The 18911-nt window shown below is 58.7% G+C and overlaps 1 protein-coding gene across 4 annotated transcripts; it reads right to left on the bottom strand.

The window, feature by feature from the left end:
- Positions 1–694: 694 nt before the first annotated feature.
- Positions 695–18886, bottom strand: PPIL2 (peptidylprolyl isomerase like 2). Of its 4 annotated transcripts, XM_031674699.2 has the most exons (21): positions 18755–18886; positions 16966–17015; positions 16005–16050; positions 13844–13906; positions 12744–12795; positions 10062–10113; positions 7974–8065; positions 7364–7453; positions 6560–6635; positions 5775–5935; positions 4654–4729; positions 4148–4254; positions 3872–3961; positions 3688–3721; positions 3203–3320; positions 2837–2893; positions 2229–2301; positions 2057–2119; positions 1819–1958; positions 1447–1565; positions 695–982 (listed from the first exon to the last, which is right to left on the bottom strand). In XM_031674699.2, the coding sequence occupies exons 1-21, from the start codon at positions 18784–18786 to the stop codon at positions 840–842; spliced, it is 1734 nt and encodes a 577-aa protein (XP_031530559.2). In that variant the 5' UTR covers positions 18787–18886; the 3' UTR covers positions 695–839. The 4 variants fall into 4 exon arrangements, with proteins under 4 accessions (XP_031530559.2, XP_006213366.1, XP_072809558.1 ...); XM_006213304.4 differs by lacking the exon at positions 695–982 and having other exon boundaries at positions 1362–1569; XM_072953457.1 differs by lacking the exons at positions 695–982; positions 18755–18886 and adding an exon at positions 18047–18061 and having other exon boundaries at positions 1362–1569.
- Positions 18887–18911: the final 25 nt, after the last annotated feature.

Below are 18911 nucleotides of genomic sequence, written 5' to 3'. Positions count from 1 at the left end.
AGCTCTAAAAACAACTACAGAAACATAAACCCTCCTCTGTCAAAGATGCCGGGCAGTCCTGGCCCCCGCTGTAGGGTGGCGCCACAGGGCTGCAGCCCAGGGTGGCCGGCCTTCCCTCGGGCCAGATGCCCAGACCAGCCTGTAGGTTTACCCCTCGGAGCAGGACTGCCAAACTCACGTGCAAAGCCTCCTTCCACCCTGTGTCCAGCCCCGGGCCTCTGACTGCGTGAAGTTTACAAATAAAGCTGCCACTGTCCGATGTCGGCTAGTGAGTGGTGTCACTGGCCTCAGGCACTCCGCTCTGCTCTGCCTGGGGTCTCGGTCATCCTCCCCTGGGGGCGGCTCTGGTCTTGTGCTATTCAGGGCTGGGAGCACAGCCCTTCCAGGACCGCCTGCCAGTACAGGCCTGTGCTCACCTCCTCCAGGACAGCTGCGGGGGTCCAGGAGCCCTTAGGTGAGTGGCCTGGCCAGCAAGTGTCTTCACTGGTGTCAGCATGTCCCACCTGGTCACCGCCTCCCTGGGAGCCAGGCAGACACTTGGGAGCAACACTGGCATGAGCCTCACAAGGGAGTCATCAGACAGCAGCCTGTAGCTGGAGCAGGGGTGGGCAGGTCGCTGCAGAGCCAGGTCCCCGGCTGACGGGCGCGGGCAGGGGCAGGCCCTTAGGGCAGTGGGAAGGACCAAGGTGGCAGCGGGCCACTGAGCGGGGCAGGTGCTGCGTCTGCGTGGACGTGCCTGTAGGCTCAGAGGAGGCAGCGGGACGGGCTGGGCCTGAGCAGCAGACACGGAGCAGTTCTGGAACCAGTGGTAGAAGTTCGGCGGGGGAGGCAGGTGGAGGCTACATGGGCCCGAGGACAGCAGCAGGACACGGGCCTTGGCGGGGGACAGTGACCCCATCAGCCTCACAGCAGAGGAGACCGTGGCCCCTGAGCCATTGCAGGTGCTTCCAGAAAGCCAAGGGGGCAGGGTCCAGGCTGGGGGCTGCAGAGAGCAGAGCAGGGAGAATGGGTCCCTGAAGGTCTTTCATAGGAAGGAAATGCTGGTGTGGTGGCCAGGAAGGTGCCTTGAGAAAATGTCAAAGCCGAGAAAAAGTCCAGGGTCCTCAGGCCTGGCTGCTCAGGAGCCCCGCCTCCAGAGTCCAGGTCAGAAGGTCTGGGGCCTAAGAATGTTCCTTAACAAGGTCTCGGGTGACACCACTGGAGGACCACGTGGAGTGAACAGGCCACAACGGAGATGACGAGACGGGGGGGGGGCCGAGGGTTGGAAGCACCCCTTCCTCCCCTCAGGCCAGGCCCCTCTGCTGAGGGAGGGATGGAGGCGGTGGCCGGTGACTCCCAAGGCCAATAAAGGGGACCCAGGCAACAGGCCAGAGCTTTATTGAGTCACAGCTCATAGGGCATACAGCTCGGAGACGTGGACACAAGCCCCCCGTCCCACGTCCCTACCAGGCTCCAGGGTGGCAGGCCTGCTGCTACCACGAGCTGAAGTCCCCAAAACCTCGGCTGGGCTTCTTCTTGGCTGCAGGGGCCATGGCGCTGGTTGATGGCTCTTCCTCTGCCACACGCTTCCTGGGAGAGAAGCAGCAGACGAGAGCTGCCGGGGGGGAACCAGACCCCAAGCGTCACACAGCCCCTTGCCCCCCACCCCAAAGTCCCCGTCTCTTCAGCCCGCAGGGGGCCCCCATGGCAGCCCACTCACTGCAAGAGGCCCGGGCCTGTGGCTGCCCGGCCAATAACAGCTCTGACCCAGGGACACGGGAGAGGAGGGCACCATGGACCTGTGGACACTGAGGGGAGGAGGGCACCATGGACACTCACGTGACTGCGGGGCTGATGTACTTGCCCACCCCCTGGCGGTACGTCTGGGGGCCCTGGCTGCCCTGTGGGGCCTGGCTCGTCTTGGCTGTGCTCTCCCGGGCCTCTGTCGCCTCGAGCTGCATCCTCCGCTCGGCAGCGATCTGGCGGGACAGGATAGTGGCTGCCTGGAGCCCTTGGGGGGCGCAACTCCAGCAAGGGAGCGGGAATCCCCCACCCCTCTTCGGCCCTCCTCCCTCACCTGAGCGTCAGCTTCCTCATAAGGGTCCACAAACACCGTGGTGGACTCAATTCGGATCTCCTCCTAGTGGGGTGGGGAGGGGGAGTGAGCAGAGGGCCCCCTCCAGCCCCTGCCAGGTGCCTGCCCAGTGCTCAGCCTGGGGGTGGCCCCTCTCTTCTCCCGGGGTGCATACCTTAGGGCGGTCAGTTTTGGGGTCACTCTCCACATTCTCCATGGCTGTCAGTGTGTCAAAGCCCCCAACAACCCTATAGCAGAGCAACAGGGCACCTGAGACTGCCTGGGGCAGGGCACCCCAAAGGCCAAGTCTCTGTGGTCAGCCAGGGGCACAGGCTGGCTTCAGAAAGAGCCAGTCAGGCCAGGAGACCAGGGGCCAGAGGAGAGGCAGGAGTGTGGTCAGCAGGCCTGGTGGGGGCTGCTGGTGACAACAATCAAGACTGACTGGGCCGCACCCACGTCACTGGTTCCCTCCTGTCTGTAGCTGTTTCTGCACTATGACCAGAGCTAGAGGGTGTGACAGACCACAAGGCCATGAAGCTGGAAATACCTCATGGGCCGACCCCTGGGCAGAAAGACAACCCCTGGACAGAAAGATGAAGACTGGGCCCCAGAGGGTTGGGCAGGGCAGCTGGCCAGGCCGCAGGAGAGGTTCCCCACCTGAGCTGACAGGTTCTGAGGGCCAAACGGCCCCCAGCCCGCAGGGAAGCCCCAAGTCCCCACTTGTGCAGAGGCAGGGACGAGGGCAGGTGAGCGCAGGGCCAGCCCAGGCACACAGCTTCTTACCGCCCGAAGATGGTGTGCTTCTTGTCCAGGTAAGCGCAGGAGCGGAAGGTGATGAAGCTGGGGAGGGAAGGGGTGGTCGGGGAGAGTGCCAGCCTCCCCAGCCCGGCCTCCGACCCCACCAGCAACCCTCTCCAGGCAGGCTTCCAAGGGCAGCCCCGGAGCAGCCCAGGGCACGGACACCCGGGAAGGGGCTAGGGCTCTGTCTCCAGGCCTGGCTGCTGCCGACCTCCTGGGGGCAGGTCTGCAGGTGTCCTGTATGTGTCCCTAGTGGGGCTGGACAATCTTTGGACTAGATTCAGGCTGGGTACCACCTTTAGGGAGAACCTGCTAGAGCCAGGCCTCTCCCATGACGGCCCACAGACTTACAACTGAGACTTGTTGGTGTTGGGCCCCGAGTTGGCCATGCTGAGGATGCCACGGCCCGTGTGTGAGAGGTTGGGCCGGAACTCATCTTTGAAGGGCTTTCCCCAGTATGACTCCCCGCCTGGAAGAGAAGGGAGCACGTAACACCAAGAGTGACCAGGTCCCAGCCAAGGGTAGCCTACTGGTGTGGCACAGCTCAGAAATCTGTGTGGAGTCCCGGGGGTACCAGGTACCATTGGCGCAAGGAACTCTCATCACCAACTCTCCCTGGACCCCACCTGGCCCAGACCCCAGAATAGGGAGTAAAGGGTCCAGGAGATGGGGGTCACTGCTCACAGCATACAGGGTGAGGGAGTGGGCCTGGCCCCAGCAGCTGACAGGCTGATGGGGCTCTGAGGGGCAGCGGAGGTTGGGGGCTTCTCATGGATCACACAGGCCTCACGGCTACCACACTCATCTCCCCCAGGGGACCCAGCTCCAGTACCTACCTGTGCCTGTGCCAGTGGGGTCACCCCCCTGGATCTGCAGGAAGAACAAAGGCCAGTGAACAAGCTGGACCCCCCACCTCCAGCTACTCCCGGCAGGAATGGGGCCCTCCTGGGTCGTCCCCCCGCCAAGGCAAGTGTGGCCAGCTGGGCGGGGCCCCCGAGGAGCAGGGCCCTGGGCACTGACCACGAAGTTCCGGATGGACCTGTGGAAGATGGTGCCATCGTAGTATCGCCGCTTGCAGAGTTTTATGAAGTTCTCGCAGGTTTTTGGCGTCTGCAAAACAGGCCACGGGCTTCCGTGAGGCGCACGGCGGCCGTCCCAGGGTCCCAGGGCCCCAGGCCCTTGTGTGTAGCCGGATCAGTGAGGAGGGATGGGGGCAGCTGCGTGGCCCCAGGACTGTGTGCTAGGCCAGGAGAGGGCAGAGGGCTCTGGCTCCCAGGACGGGGGCCTCGCACCCACCAGGTCACAGTGCAGCTCCAGGTTGAGGTCGCCCTGGCTGGTGTGCAGCCGCACGTAGCCTTTCTTCCTCACAAACCGGTAGCGCAGCACATCCTCGTCGATGGCGGCTGCAGACAGAGGCCGGAGCTGCCTGCCTGCCCTCAGCCCAGGGGGGCTGGGCGGGCCCCAGATTGGGGAGAGCAGGGCAGCAGGGAGGGCTCAGCGGTTCCGAAGGTGAGTGAGGGGAGGCAGAGGGCTGGAGTGGAGGCAGATGGCAAGGCAGGACGCAGGCTGGAACCTGAGGTGAGGCAGCCCCAGCACAGGGAGGGCCCCCACCCCAACAGCCGCCCCATCCCAGGCCCAAGCCCACTTTCAAGAGGGCCCGCCCTCGCCTGACCGCCCCTGGGCTGCCTACAAGCCCAAGACGCCCAGGCGCTGAGCAGTGCTGAGAAGTGAGGAGGGCAGGGAGGCAGGGCACCCCGTCCTCAGCCACTGTCAACGCCGGCAATGGGGATGGAGGCCGCTACCTGCTTCGTGCTTGGTCTCCGGAACCATGGCAGTGGAGGTGAAGGAGGCGCTGACCTTCCCGGTGGAATAGTGGGCCTGCCAAGAAACCCACGACGGCTTGTCAGCACCAGGGAGGCCTCCCCGCCACTCAGGCCCTGCTGGGTGCCTCTCCTCCAGGAAGGCGTCCCTGGTCACCACACGCGCCAGCAGGGGCCTCCAGGGGATGCACAGGACAGCCTGGCCCACATCGGCCTCTCCTCCAGGGCCCAGGGAGCAGGGCGGGATGGGCCAGTGGCCCCCAGGCCTTGACTGGGCTGAAAGCTGGGCTGCTGGGGCTCTCAAGTTAAGTGAAGCTCTGAAGAGCACGCCAGGCAGAGACTGGCACCCTGGGGTTCAGGACACCGGGAACTTGTTTCTTTCTAGACGTTTCAAGTTCCTACAAGAAAGAATAAGCCTCGACAACGGGGTTTATCTTTTAACCCAAGTGGTGAAAGAAAAGGTTTCTTCCCATAAGACAGAAGCACACCAAAACGCTAGGAAATGTCATATTAGAAAAGTGGGATTTTAAACAACAAACTGTCTCCTTTTACCACGCCAAGTTTTCTGGATAATTCTTTAAAGGGGAGACTCAGAGGTTTCCCCTCCCCTGGGGTTCCCCAGCCCCAGCTCACCAGGCCCTGCCTGAACTGCAGAGGGGCTGTTTGGGGCCTGACAGGACAGGGCACAAGTCCTGGTGCCATCACTGCTGACTGGGGGCCCCAGGCCGCTATGGACTGGAGGTGAGGGATGGGCAGAGGCCCAGGCAGGGCGGGCACCAGGTGCCCTGGTACCACCTGCTCCCCACCCCCACCACAGCCCCCCGGGTTTGCTCTGGGCACTGAGTGACCAGCTGTGCAGGACGAGACTCTGCCCTACACCCACGTGCCCCAGGCTGCTATGCCGCAAAGAACCATTGAAGCTACCAGGCAGCCGTCCACCCAGCACATCTGCTCAGGGCTGGCCAGCTCAGGCCAGGGTCCACTGCAGACCCTCCAGGACTGGGGACACCTCCCCTGCGTGGCCCAGCCTCCTTCCTGCGGCCCCGTCCCCAGTAGCACCGCGAGGGGTTGCGTGGCAGTAGCGAGGCCCTCCACCTACTCACGGCATTCAGCTTATCCACCTTCGTCTTCTCAGGGACCCTCATGGTGGCCGCCAGCACCTCGTCCCCCTTGAATTCCTTGTAGAGCTCCTGCAGCGTCTCCCGGGTCTCCGTGTTCGTGTTCTTTAGATAGTAAGACGGGTCCTGCTTGGCTTTTTCTTCATCTACGAGACAGCATGTGGTCCTGAGCAGCCAGGCCCCATCAATGTCCCAGGTGTGCAAGACGGGGACAGAAGGCCACAGCAACCACAGAGCAGAAGCCCTGGCAGGGACACAAGCATGACATGACCGGAGCCTTCATCACGGTCACACCCTCCCGGTCAGACAACCCAGGGAGGAGCCTATGGAGGAAGGAACAGCAAGTCTACCACTCCGGCCCCACCCAGCCCAGGCCCCAGCGGTCACAGCCAGCCTGGTCTCCCGAAGCCTGTCCCAGTGGTGGGCACAATCTCTGAGGGGCAAGGAGAGGGCCCACCTGGACACCTGCGGACCCGGGCAAGGAAGCAGCCTTGAGGAGCCTGGAGCTGAGCCCTGACGGGGGAAGGAGGTGGCACCACAACACAAAGGCCCAGGTGCACCCCACACACCTGGCCTCGATGGCGGGCATGGCCAGGCTATTCCCCGACCTCAGCACAGGAGGATGCGGCGTCAGCTCAGGAAGCACACAGCCCGCACAGATCTGGGTGAGACGCCCGGACGCTCCAGCCCCAGGAAGGCGGGGGCCTCGCCCAGGAGATGGACTGTTCCACCCACACCCCTTGCACCCAGGCAGCCCTGGCTGTACGCACCTGGGTCTGTTATTTTTATGTTATTCTTAACATGGAAGAAGTTGGAAACGTTGAACTTGTCCAAATTGGTGGGGTCCTAAGGCAGAAAGAGCAGATATGGCAGTGAGCCCAGCACCACAGCCGGAGCGTCCTGGGCTGTGTGACTGTGGGGCCACCGAGGGTCCGGGCCTGGGGGTAGTGGTCAAGCAGAAATGGGGGCACTGGGGGTCTGGAGAGGCTCTGTCCTGGGCTGGGCAATGAGCAGGGGTGGAGAAGGGACGGCGGCACTAAGGGCCAGCTGCTCGCCAAGCCGCGTCCCCTCCTTCCCCAACGCAGCAAACACACGCCCCTTGTTTCACCCCCGCCAGGCTCCCTGGAGATGCGAGCCCGCCCCAGGTGAAGGACACACGTCCATCTCTGGTGGGAGCGTCACAAGCCCGAGAGGGTCCAGTTCAGTCCCTGACTCTCCAAGGGTCTGAGTGTCTCCTGAACTCACTCGCCCTCCAACACCTCCGGACATGCTCTGCACTCAAGCCTGCGTCCCAGGCCTGCACCAGCTCCTGCCCTGAGGCCTGTGATGGGGCCACCTGGTGAGGAGGTGGCTCTGGGGGCAGAAAGGAGGGGCCCTGACACAACAGGGGTAGCACTGGAGGGGAGTTGTGAGCCCAGGACTGAGGAGGTGGCCTGTGACAAGGCCCAGGGTGACCGAGGGCAGGAAGGGCTCTGCCAAACAGCCCAGGCAGCTGGGGAACCACACCGGGCAGAGCCACGCCAAGGCACTGGGCAGGGCCCCTCCAGGGCCGGATGGGTTAAGGGGATGCCCACCTGGAGGGTGATGATGTCCTGCCGGGAGAAGGGCTCATCGGTCAGCAGGTCTCGGAAGTTCTTGGCCTTGATGTTCAGCTGCTCCACCGCCTAAGGCCGGGGGGAAGTGTGCTGTCACGGCGCCTGTTCCCCAGCCTGGTGCAGGGGCCCAGAGCCCACCCAGGGGTGGGAAAAGGAGGCTGAGACAAGCGTGTGCCACCAAGGCATGGGGCTTCTTGGACACCAGGCAGGAGGCTGTCCTCACACACATCTTGTCTTACAGCCTCAACAAACTGTGACCCCAGAGCCCCAGGGGCCAACCTCCAGGGATGGGCATGGAAACGGCTTCGGAAGGGTCTCCTGCCCAGAGCAGGATGGGTGTGGACATCGGGACCCCCTACCCCTACGCGTACCCTGGCAGCCCTGGGGCCCATCCTCCGAGCACAGGATCCCTCCCAGTGTGGGTCCTGCGGAACAAGGACTGCCCACAGCTCAGGTTTAGGGCTACAGGGAGGCCTCCTTGGCTGTGCTGGCAGCTCCCAGAATGCAGGCTTCACAGGCAGGCCAGGACACAGGCACCAGCCCAGGGTTCCTCAAGGACACGCACGCGACATTGCTCCCCAGAACCCACCTCGTAGGCGTAGACGTTGCCGGTGGTCCTGATGGCCACGATGTGGGTGTTGCTGGTGAGCACAGTGAACAGCACCGGGCAGTGGTACTTCCCTGGCCCGAGGTCAGAGAGGGAGGAGGGGGCCCTGTGTCAGCACCCAGAACCAGACCCAGAGGGACAGCCAGCTGCTCAAGCCACTCCTCCAACAGCATAAACTCCCGTTCGTCCTGCAAGACCCAGCCCTGCACGGCCTTCCTCAGAGGAGTCAGTTTTGTTAGCCCCCGGCCCACCCTTCCAGATGCACCTGGACCAGTCTTCTGACCTGTCACCACTGCACACCCCCCAGCAGCTCTTCCTTCAGCCCTGCCCCATCCCCTCACCTCCTGCGCCCCTCACCTGGGTTACTGCAACGAACTCTGGCTGCCCTCTCTGGCCCAGACCCTGACCCAACCCCACACCCGCAGCCAGGAAGCCTATGCAAATGAGTCCCAGCAAGTGGCATTACACAGGGGGGGGGCAGGGGGAGGACGAGACACTGACAGATGAGAGACCTAATAACATCAACCACACAGGTGTGCATAGACTCTCAAAATCCTGATTTCAAAACTACAAAAAAAATTATGGGAGCATTCTGGAAATTTGACCACTGGCTGGATATTCAGTAATATTAAGGAATTTCTATTAACTTTTTACGTGTATTAGTGGTATTATGATATTACTTCCTAACTTCTTAGCTTTTAGAGATACACACTGAAGTACTAAAGCATGAAATGGGACGATGTCTGAGATTTGCTTCAAAACCACCTAAGCGGGTGTAGAGAGGGGGCTCAGATCAAATCAGACAGGTGGACGGTGGCTGGGAGCTGAGGCTGGGGGTGGACACGGGGCAGGGCATCATCGTCCTAATCCTCTTTACTTTCATGTGCCTGAGAATTTCAACTAAAAAAAAAACAAAACAAAGCCAAAAAAGGCGATCTCTAGGTCAAAGTTGTTATAAAAAAATTTTTTTTAAAGGCAAAAGTTAGGTCTGTTTTCTCTCACTGGAATCTGCAAGCCCTCCCATGGCACCCCGGGCCCCACAGGTCTGCCCTGAACCATGTCCCACCTGACCCCTGATCATGACCCTTGCTCCCCACTTCGCTTACACTGCTCCAGCAACACTGGACTCCTGGCTGTGCCTCAGGGCCTTTGCACAGGCCGAGCCCTCTGCCTGGAATGCTCTCCCCACATCCCCACAGGTCTCCCCCATCCGTCCTCCCCATCCTCTCAGATTTCTACTCACACCCTATGAGTCCTCCTGCCAGCCTCTCCCACCCCTGCTTTACCTCTTTCTCTGACACATTATAGTGGTCTGTTTTCCAATTTCCACCCCGTTTTATTTCGGGAGAGACCTGGTCTGTTTTGCTCTCAGCAGATGGCAGGTGCTCAGTAAATATTTGTCGATAAGAGACACACTCTGTGCCTCCCAGAATCAGCCACTCCCAGAGCAGAGAACCCTCGACGCCCAGGGACCGCCATGGAGGGCTGGGCTCTGTCCCCCGAAGCCTGCTCACTCACAGCAAATCAGTGCCTGCCATGGGCCGGACATCTCCCAGGAATGCACTCGCCCAGTGGCCTGGGACACCAACCTCAACCTGACATCTGGCCAAGGAGAACAGGGGACGCTGTGGAGGGGCATGGAGCAGCGGTCCCCAGGACCGGGCTGGGGTTCTAGGAGCAGTGGTGAACGAAAGCCCAGCCCAAGAGCCGCCAGGCAAATGTCAGAGCTCCCACATCCCGTGCCGGGCCACCCAACCTGGGCTGCAGCCTGGGCAGCTTCCGTCTCCAGTGACAACTGGGCCAGAGCTGTGGCCAGGTAGGGCCTGTGCCCCACGGAGTCCAGCTGTACCCACAAAGGCCACCGGTGGCCCACGTGGCCCATGTGCTCTTGTGGGGAGAAGTGCTGAGGTTCCTGGGCCCCTGGCTTTAAACTACTGGACCTGTAAGAGGAAATTACTGCATCTCTGAAACCAAAAGCCAGTGTGCAGGCTGATCGGACAGAGACAGGAACTCGGTGAGAGGCAGGTTCTGCAGGCCAAGCCTGGAGCTGGCTGTATGGGGATCACTCACCTTCACTGTTCTTGGCAAAGTTCAGCTTGATCAGGGACCTCCCGTCCAGTTTCTGGAAAAAGTGTCATTAATAATTAATAATAACAAATACGTGACTAACTTCATGGAGCTGGTGAAACAGGCAGACTCTGGGGTCTCTGACCATTCTGCCTTGGCAGCGGCAGGCAGGCTGGGGGCCCGGGATGGCATGCAACCCGGATGAGGCATGCAGCCCTTGCCCACTCGCAGGCGCGAGGCCCAGGCTGAAGCCAAGGCCAAGGATGGAGGCTTGTTTTATGCTTCTGTGATGTTCAGGCGCTTTTATGGTGAGCACTGGTTGCACAAATCTAAAGCGAGTACATTTCTTCAGCTGGGCAGTGGGTACGAAGTGTGGACCCCATCACTGCGCCTCATGCCCACTGAAGGAGACCAGGCGCAGAAGAGCGGGAAGAGGGGGAAACACACCCAAACGCTCCAAAGTGGATGTGATGGGTTCCTGTTTCCCAAAACTGCGTCTGCGGCTCAGCTCTCATACAGTAAAGCCAAGTCCGTGCAGCCAGGAGAAAGCCACCCAGGGTGGGGAGCTTGATTAGAGGAAGAGGGGGCTGTGGAGAGACCCCGGACGGAGGCAGAGCCATGCCCAGGAGCACAACCCTGTAGCCGTGGGCCCCCTGGGAGGCGCGGTCCTGTCCATCTGGCCCAGAGGAGATGCTGGGTGGGCATCTGGCCAGGCCCCAAGCCTGGCTGCGCCCTGCGTCCTCCCTCCCCTGTGGTGGGAGTCCCCGACCCGCTTCCCGGCAGCTGCTTCCTTCCTTCGTTAGTCAAATTACCTGCACACCTGTGCAGCAGGTACTTCACCCCAGGACCGATGGCAGGCGCCCCCTCAAACTGCTCCCACCAGAAGCTCCTCTCCCCCGGCCCTGTGAGGCACAGGCCTGAGCACGGACCCCAGGGGAGGCTCCAGAGCCCGCATGCTCCAAGCAGCAGGCCTTGCAGAAAACACTGCTGGTCACACTTTCAAAGGACAAGAAAGAGGAGGTGAGGCCCCCATGCCTCGCCAACCAGCCAAGAGAAAAGCCATGGTCCGGGTGGCCATCTCGGGGAGAAAAGCATGTGAGCCCAGGGCCCTCAGACCCTACTCCTCCCTGAATGTCCCAGAAAACAGAGAACAAGACAACAGCTGAGTAAATACTGAATTAGCGACATCTCACGTGTCCGGACTGGAAGCCGGGACTCAGCCCTCTCCTGGCCTCACAGCACCCAGGCCCCTGGGCCTCCCTGAAGACAATGACAATGACAGCCTCCTCTCTCCACGTGGCTCCAGGGTCTCTATTCCAGAGCTGCCCAGGCCTCACTCCGCTCAGGTCGGGCCTCCTCCTAGCAGACACGGCCCCAACCCAGGCCCCACACCCCCTGCCACTGCTCCCCAGCAGGCCAGACCTCCATCAGCTGACCCCTCAGCCTCGAACCTGCCCCAGACACAGTGGGGTGCCAACCTGTCCTCTGTGATCCTGGAGAAGTCCTGCCCTCCCTGCTCACCCTCCTCAACCCACCTCTGGCCCAACCCCCTGCCCCTACCAGCACTCCTGCCTTGACTCTGAGGGACCCGCCTTCCTGTTGAAGCCCTGCTAGCCTGGAACGCTGAGCACAGGCTGGGTCACTTGGTTCTACCTGCCCGTCCCCAGCAGGCACGGGACATGGTAAGACATGGACCCCCAGGCCTCCTAAGATGTGACTGCCCTACAAGGTCACTACCGAGCCCTCCTGTGCCTCAAGGAGACTGGACCCCAACATGATGTCTCAACAAGTCCCAGTGGCCCACCCTCCAGGGCGATCTTGGGTCCAGCCCCCCACCCCACCTCCTCAGCCTCCACCCTGGTCCAAGTTTACCCAGCACCTCTTGCCCACACAAGGACACGGCCCCTGGCGGCCTTCCTGCCTTCCACCCTCACCTCCCTACAGTCTGTCCACCACAGCAGCCAGAGTGAGACTTTCAAACAGGCCAGGGCACAGCACACTCTGGCGTAAAACCCTGCCTGGCTTCCAGCCCACCCAGAACAAAGCCAAGCTCCCTCCAGGGCCTGCAAGGCCCCCTAACGTCACTCAATCTGCCTGTCTCCCCTGGTCCTCAGGTCCCAGCTTGAACAGCGCAGCTCAACAGACGTGCCCCAGGCAACCACCTCTCCCCGCCTGGGGCCCGCATCCCTGCTCCTGCCTCCGCCTCCGCCCTGTTCCCAGCATACAGGCCCTGCCCGGCATGGGCTGACACCTTCCTGCTGAAGGAACGGGTGCAACCAAGCAAACGAAGGCTCGGCCCGGGCTGCAGCAGAGGAAGGGGAGCTCTGAGGAGTGAAGGGCGGGCAGCACAGGAGCCCCAGGATTTACATGACAGCAAGCAGGGCGCGTGCGCAGGTCAGCAGGAACCTGACTCCGGAATCTCTCTGCACCCACCCGCGGGACGTAGCAGCAGCTGCTTAGCCGCGCTAGGGGAAGCCGGGCACAGGACAGAAAGGAATGCTGCCGCCCAGAAGTGGCGATGACCGAGAAGACAGGTGACAGCCTGTACGTCTGCATGGGGAACCCTTCAGAGAGGATCGGTGTGGGGAAGGACAGTCCCCGCTCACTGCACCCCATGGACACGACAACTGCAGAACACAAGGACAGTGTCTCCCAGCCTCACGAATCCCCTGCACAGCTACCTACCTCTCCATTGCTGGGGTTGGTCCCGTACTTCTTAAGCCAGGGGACGATGTTCCTGCAGGGAGGACAGAGCACGGCAGGTGGTCAGGCGCAGCTGGTGACAAGGCCACGGTCCAGGGGACAGCCCCCAGCTGAGAGCCTTGAGGGGCCTTGTCCACCTCCCCTGCCCACAGAGCCCAGGACAGCAGCACCTGCCTTGGGGGGTGGGGAGTTCCTGGCCACGAGGCCTTCAGGGTTTCTACTGCAGTTACGCACAGACGTCACGTGTAAACAGCACAAGGTGGGGTAAAGACGGACATAAACATGGATACACCCACACAACGTGCCGCGTGCAGAGAATTCTGAAGGACGTGAGGAGAAAGCCCTCATCACAACTGAGTGAAAAACAGATTCGGAACAATCGTCATGGATCCTCAACCAGGTTACCACAAATAAAGTCACAGAAAATGGGGAGCAGAGCTCTCAACAGTGGTCACCCCTGACAGTGGGATGACGGTAAACTTTCCCTTTTACTTTGAAGTATTTCTAAGTTCTCTAAAATCAGTAGGAACTTACACAAAATGTTATGATAAATCACAGAGAAAAAAATGTGACAATGAGTGTGTATATGTCCATGTATGACTGAAAAATTGTACTGAACACTGGAATTTGACACAACACTGTAAAATGATTATGAATCAATAAAAATGTAAATAAATAAATAAATAAATAAATAAAAAATAAAATCAGTAGGAACCATAAGAAAACTCTAGAGGCTGGCTCACGTTGGAACAGAACACTGAGCATAATGCCTCCTAACCCAGCACTGGACAATCATGGCTCTGCTGTCATGAAGTGGGAGCTACCCCGTTCACGAAACTTCCAAAATCAACCTGGGATGCTAATTAGAACATCAGGGACCCCCACATCGGGAGAGACGCTGACGCCACTCCAGGCAGAGCCACCCACCGAGGGTCACAGCGGCACCGGGCTCCTGAGGCTGCCGGGGCCTCAGCGTGGCCAGCATGGCCCTGCCTGGAGCCACAGAGCCTCCAGCTGCCACACACCCCTTCCTAAGCGGGTGTCATCACATTTGTTAGCTCAGAAGTCAAGGGAAAACTCACAGCAAGTCAAAGACGACACCTTCGGGAGTGCAGACCGGGTAGACAAAGGGCTGCAGAGAGAGGCTGAGAAAGAAGAGAGTTGGTCACGGTCACAGGCAGGCTTTTTCCTCTGCCCTGCCCCCATTCCTCCAACAATCCCCCGCTCCTCTGCACAGCTGGGCCGGGTGTCAGCACAGAGGGGACCTCCCACATCCCAGCCCCCTTGAAGCTCCCAGCACAAACCAGCAAGTCCAAAGCAAGGGCCCCAGGAGGCGCTGCAGGAGCCCTGGGCCACCAGCAGCCTTGTTCCCTCCATAGCTTCTGCTGTGTCAGGTAACATAGGTGACCTTGCTTAAGCCCAGGGAGGTCCCCGGAAGTGGCCTCGGAGGGTCAGGAATGGAATCTGTTCCCCAAAACCCCATGCAGCAGGTACAGACCACACTGTCCTACTGAGAACTGCCCTCTCCCGTCCTGAGACCCTGCCGGGGCTACCACAATCTGGAGGTGCCCTGCCTGCTCCCCACGTTTCCAAGGGGTAGCCATGTGACTCAGACAAGTCTAAGTAAGTTCTGATTCAGGGATGTTGGGGTCAAAGGGCCTGCAGAGCCCAGGCTGCCACAGGCCACGTGCCACCTTGTGGCAGGCCTGTTTGGGAACAGCAGAGCCCATAGATGGAGGAGGGCTGTACCTGGTAGACATCCGTGAGCCAATAATGCTTTTCTCTTTTCTCTGGCATGAGGTTTCCACCATTAGTCATCAGGAGCCCTGGCTGACCTGGCTGGTGTGTACATCAGCCACCTATGAGTTTGGTCAGCACAAGTCAAACCCCAGGACTTGGACAGCCTGGCAGCTCTGGGGTCACCTCCCTGGATGCTGCCCCAGGGAGCTTTTGTGGGGTGACCTCACTGCTTTCCTCTCTGGCCCAAACTTCCACTCTAACCTAGTGGAGCTGCTGGGGACGGACCAGAGCGGGACCAACAAAAAAAGCAAGCTCCAAACACTAAGACAGTGTCCCTACAGCTTCCCCCAATGGGGCCTGGAGGGCACACTCTCAAAACACAGTTACCCAGAATCCCAGAGAGTTAAAAAAAAAAAAATGGGTGAGGCACAGAGCAGAGGCCTCTTGGAGGAACTGGGAACCAAAGATTTCCATGAGACCAATCCCCAAGGCTACATTCCCAAGAGGCAGTGACAAGACTGGTAGGGGTGGGGAGAGAGCCAGCCAACGCTGCCAGGGCCTCACTTGCTCACGCTCCCTGAACCAGGAGTGAGCATGAAAACCCTCACTCCCCACTCCACAGGCGCCTCCTGGGAGCTCCCGGCCTTCCCTGCCCCTCCCACCCACCACTGTCCTGTGGTATCTGGCTGACCTGCTTCAACCAGGGTGCTGGAATCACCAGGAGACCTTTGTCAGCTTTCAAGGCTCACCTGGGCCTCTGGAATCAGAACTCAGGTTGGAAGAGGGGAGGGAAAGGGGAGAGTGTGCTATGTAGACACAGGTGTCCAGGACAAAGATGACCATGCTCAAACTTGGGGAATCTCAGGCCCAAGGGGACCATCAGACCTGCCCACTCCCCCAAGCCCTGATGGCTGGGGTTCACTGGTCTAATTAGGGTAGGAAGAAGCACTGGAGGGGCTCTGCGGCTGGGTCACTCCCACCTCCACCCCCACCAGTGACCTGCATTCCCAGGGAAGGGGGTGGGGCCGCGGCATTGTGACTCTTGCAGCTGCAGTCACTACTCAGACCTGTGGAGTGGGGAGTGAGGGTTTTCATGCTCACTCCAAAAAGTAAAGTGTGAAAGACACAGGCTCACAGTAAGACCCGTGGTTCAGACCTCGGTAGCACCACTTCCTGGATGTGACACCTGGGTAAGGGACTTCACTCTCCTATGCACTGATTCTCCCAACTGTAAAGTACGCTTAACAACACAGCCTACCTCCCTGGGAAGGTAAGTACAGAACCAGGTAAAGGACAACGCACACGGACAGAGACACAGAACCAGCAGAAAACCATCATCAGTCCCCATCATCACTGGGTCCCCTTCTCCCAGTCCAGGCATGATTTGGATGTGGGGGACACAGGCAGAAGCTACACCTCTGACCCAAGGACCGGACTCACTGCCAAACAATTAAGTACCAGAGAACAATGACAAGGGGGAGAGTAAGCCCTCAGAACTCTTACCTGCAGTGGTCAAAAGGTAAACGACGAAAATTTGTTTGTGGAATGTCTGTTTAAAATAAAAGCAAAATAAATAAACGAATAAGGTAAGATAAAATGAAAGTAAAACACAGAAAATTTATTCTGTAAAAGACTTCACGAAGGTGTACTTATGAACAATTCAACTACATTATAAGAAAGAGTTCCCGGAAGTCATGGGGATGAGCTGCACAGCCCGGGGAACGGACTCAGTGACGCTGTAATAACTCGGTGTGATTACACTGGTAACCAGACTTATCGTGGGGAGCATTTTGCCAAGTGTAGAAATATCAGAGCACTGTGTTGTGAGCCTGGAAGCAACACAGTGTTGTGGATCGATTACACTTCAGTAAAAATAATAAAGTAAAACCTGCCAAAATGAAAATAAACAAAAGAAAACACTCATGTTAATTACCTAGCTCAGGAATTGCTATGAACTAAAACCTTCCTATAAACAGAACCAAAACATGGGGTACATCAAGAAAGAGCTGAGAGGGAAAAAACACACACTTGTTTAAGCCACTACGGGTGGGTTTCTGCCACAGCCCTGACTAACACCCTGCTGCGGGGCTCAGCTTTGTTTTCCAAAAAGGCTGTGCCAGTCCTGTTCCCATCAGCTATCATGACAGTGCTCTTTTTACAACAGCCCTGATAGCTTTGGGTACCATTCTTTCCATTCTTCTTTCTTTTCATTCTTTTTATTCTTTGCTAACTTAATAGGGAAAATATTATTTTAACTTATGTTTAAAGAGTCACTACCAAGATTAAACATATTCTCCCACGTTTAGCGTATTTCCTCTTTCTTGAGTTGTCTATGTCCTCAGCCCATTTGTCTATAGTTTCCAAGTTCTTGTTGTTAATTTTCAAAGATTAACTCTACAGTGAAGACATCATTCCTTAATTACATCCCCCACACCCAAGGGAACAGAAGGATTTCATGCCTTACCTGGTTTCTTGCCACCATAGAAGTGAGTGTATTCAGCACAGGTGATGTACCTGTGGAGAGAGAGAGGATCTTACTACCACCCCCTTTATAAAGAGGATAGTCTCCAGAAATAAGAAATTGATGACTGAATCATTTCACTCATTCAACAAACGCTTATGGTGGGGACATAGTACAGTGGTAGAGTACGTGCTCAGCATGCAAGAGGTCCTGGGTTCAATCGCCAGTCCCTCCATCCAAAAACAAAATACACCTACTATGTGTCAGGCACATAGTGATAAACACAACAGAACATGGGGAGACACAGACCAGTAAGCAAACACAAACGGTCCCACTCTGAAGGGAACGAACTGAATTTAACACATGGCCCAATGATGAGAAGCAGGTAGCCACCTAAAGGAGGAAGAGCTTTCTGGGCAAAGGGACCAAGCAGGCTAATCACGCATAAAAGCCCTGAGGCAGGAAAAGCTGGTGTGTTTCCAAAGAAGCACGAAGCCACTGAAGAAGAGTGGGGCAGTTTGGGGGGGCAGCACATGAAGGAGGCACGGGTGTCGGCCTCGTGTCCAGGGGCCTCACAGGATGCAGGACTCTGGATTTGCTTCAAGCAGGATGAAAAGCTGCTGGAGGCTTCTGCGCAGGGCCCCCCCATGATCCATGATCCAGCATAAGTCCTCAAAGCATCACTCGGCTGCTGTGTGGAGAGGGACAAGCAAGAGACAGCAGAAAACCAGAGGATGACTACAAAGGTCCAAGAAGGAGCTGGCATAAACTTCACCTGTGGGAGGATGCGTGAACGAGGAAGAAGTGGTCGGTCCCTGGAGGAGCCACCAGGGCTTACTGATGGATGCGAGGCAAAGGGAGCCTCCGGGCTTCTGACCCCAGCAACCTGAGCAGCGGTGTGACCACTGAGATGGGGCAATGGGGGGAGGAGCAGGCTCAGGCTTTGACTATCAAGAGTTTGGTGGGGTGGGTATTCAAGTGGTAGCGGTGCATGTGAGGTCCTGGATACAATCCCCTCTAAAAATAAATAAACCTAATTACTCCCCCAAAAAAGAACTTAAAAAAAGTTCGGTATGCGACATACTGAATTAGAGATCTCCATCAGATCTCCAGAGATGCTGAGTAAACCGCTGACTGTTCTAAGACTAGAGAGCAACCGGGGAGAATGAAAGTGGACAGGAAACCTGGCGGACGTGACGTGTGGGGTCGGGGAGCGGGGAGGAAGCTCCAGCAAAGGAGACCGAGAAAATGAGGCCCCTGAGGAACCCGTGAAAACACAGAGCGTGTGGCGTCCCAGACACCGAAGAAGGGCTTCCGAAGGAGAGAGGTGGTCACGCGCTGTTGAGAAGTCCAACAAAACGAAGGCTGAGAACTGACTCCTGGATGCAGCCACATGGAAGTTTCTGGAACCTCGACAAGAGTAGTGCTGGGGGCGAGAGCCCGACTGGAGTGGTTTCAAGGGACAGCAGAAAACGGCGGGGGGACACAGCTGTTTCTCGTCTTCTCACGAAGCTAATCAGAGAAACTAGGCGGCAGCTGGAGGGAAATGTGGGGCAAGAGTGCTTCTAAATTGGAAGATGCTGTAGCCAGCAAGTAGGCTGGGGGGCGAGCACCGCGCACGGGGAGGGGCCGCGCGCGGGTCGGGGACCGCGAAGGCCCCGCCACCGGGAGGAGCCACCCCGCCGCCAAGGGCGGGGGCTTCCGGGAGAGGCGACGCTGAGGGGGCGCGGCGCAGACTGCGGCCAGGCGGGGACTGAGACCGACGAGGCCCGCTCCCGGCGGCTCGGCTTACATCTTATCCTTCTGGTGCTGTCGCTTCCCCATGGCGGCGGCGGAGGCGGCGGCGGGACCAGCAAACGCGAAAAACGACGGCAGATAACTCCAAGCTCGGCTCCTCGGCCGAGCTCCGTAGCCACTTCCGGGTCCCGCCCCGGAAGCGAGCGCTTGGC

Source organism: Vicugna pacos, chromosome 32 (genome assembly GCF_048564905.1).
Source record: "Vicugna pacos chromosome 32, VicPac4, whole genome shotgun sequence".
Classification (NCBI taxonomy): domain Eukaryota; kingdom Metazoa; phylum Chordata; class Mammalia; order Artiodactyla; family Camelidae; genus Vicugna; species Vicugna pacos.
The sequence above is the reverse complement of the archived record's forward strand: the minus strand, read 5'-3'. Positions and strand labels throughout refer to the sequence as shown.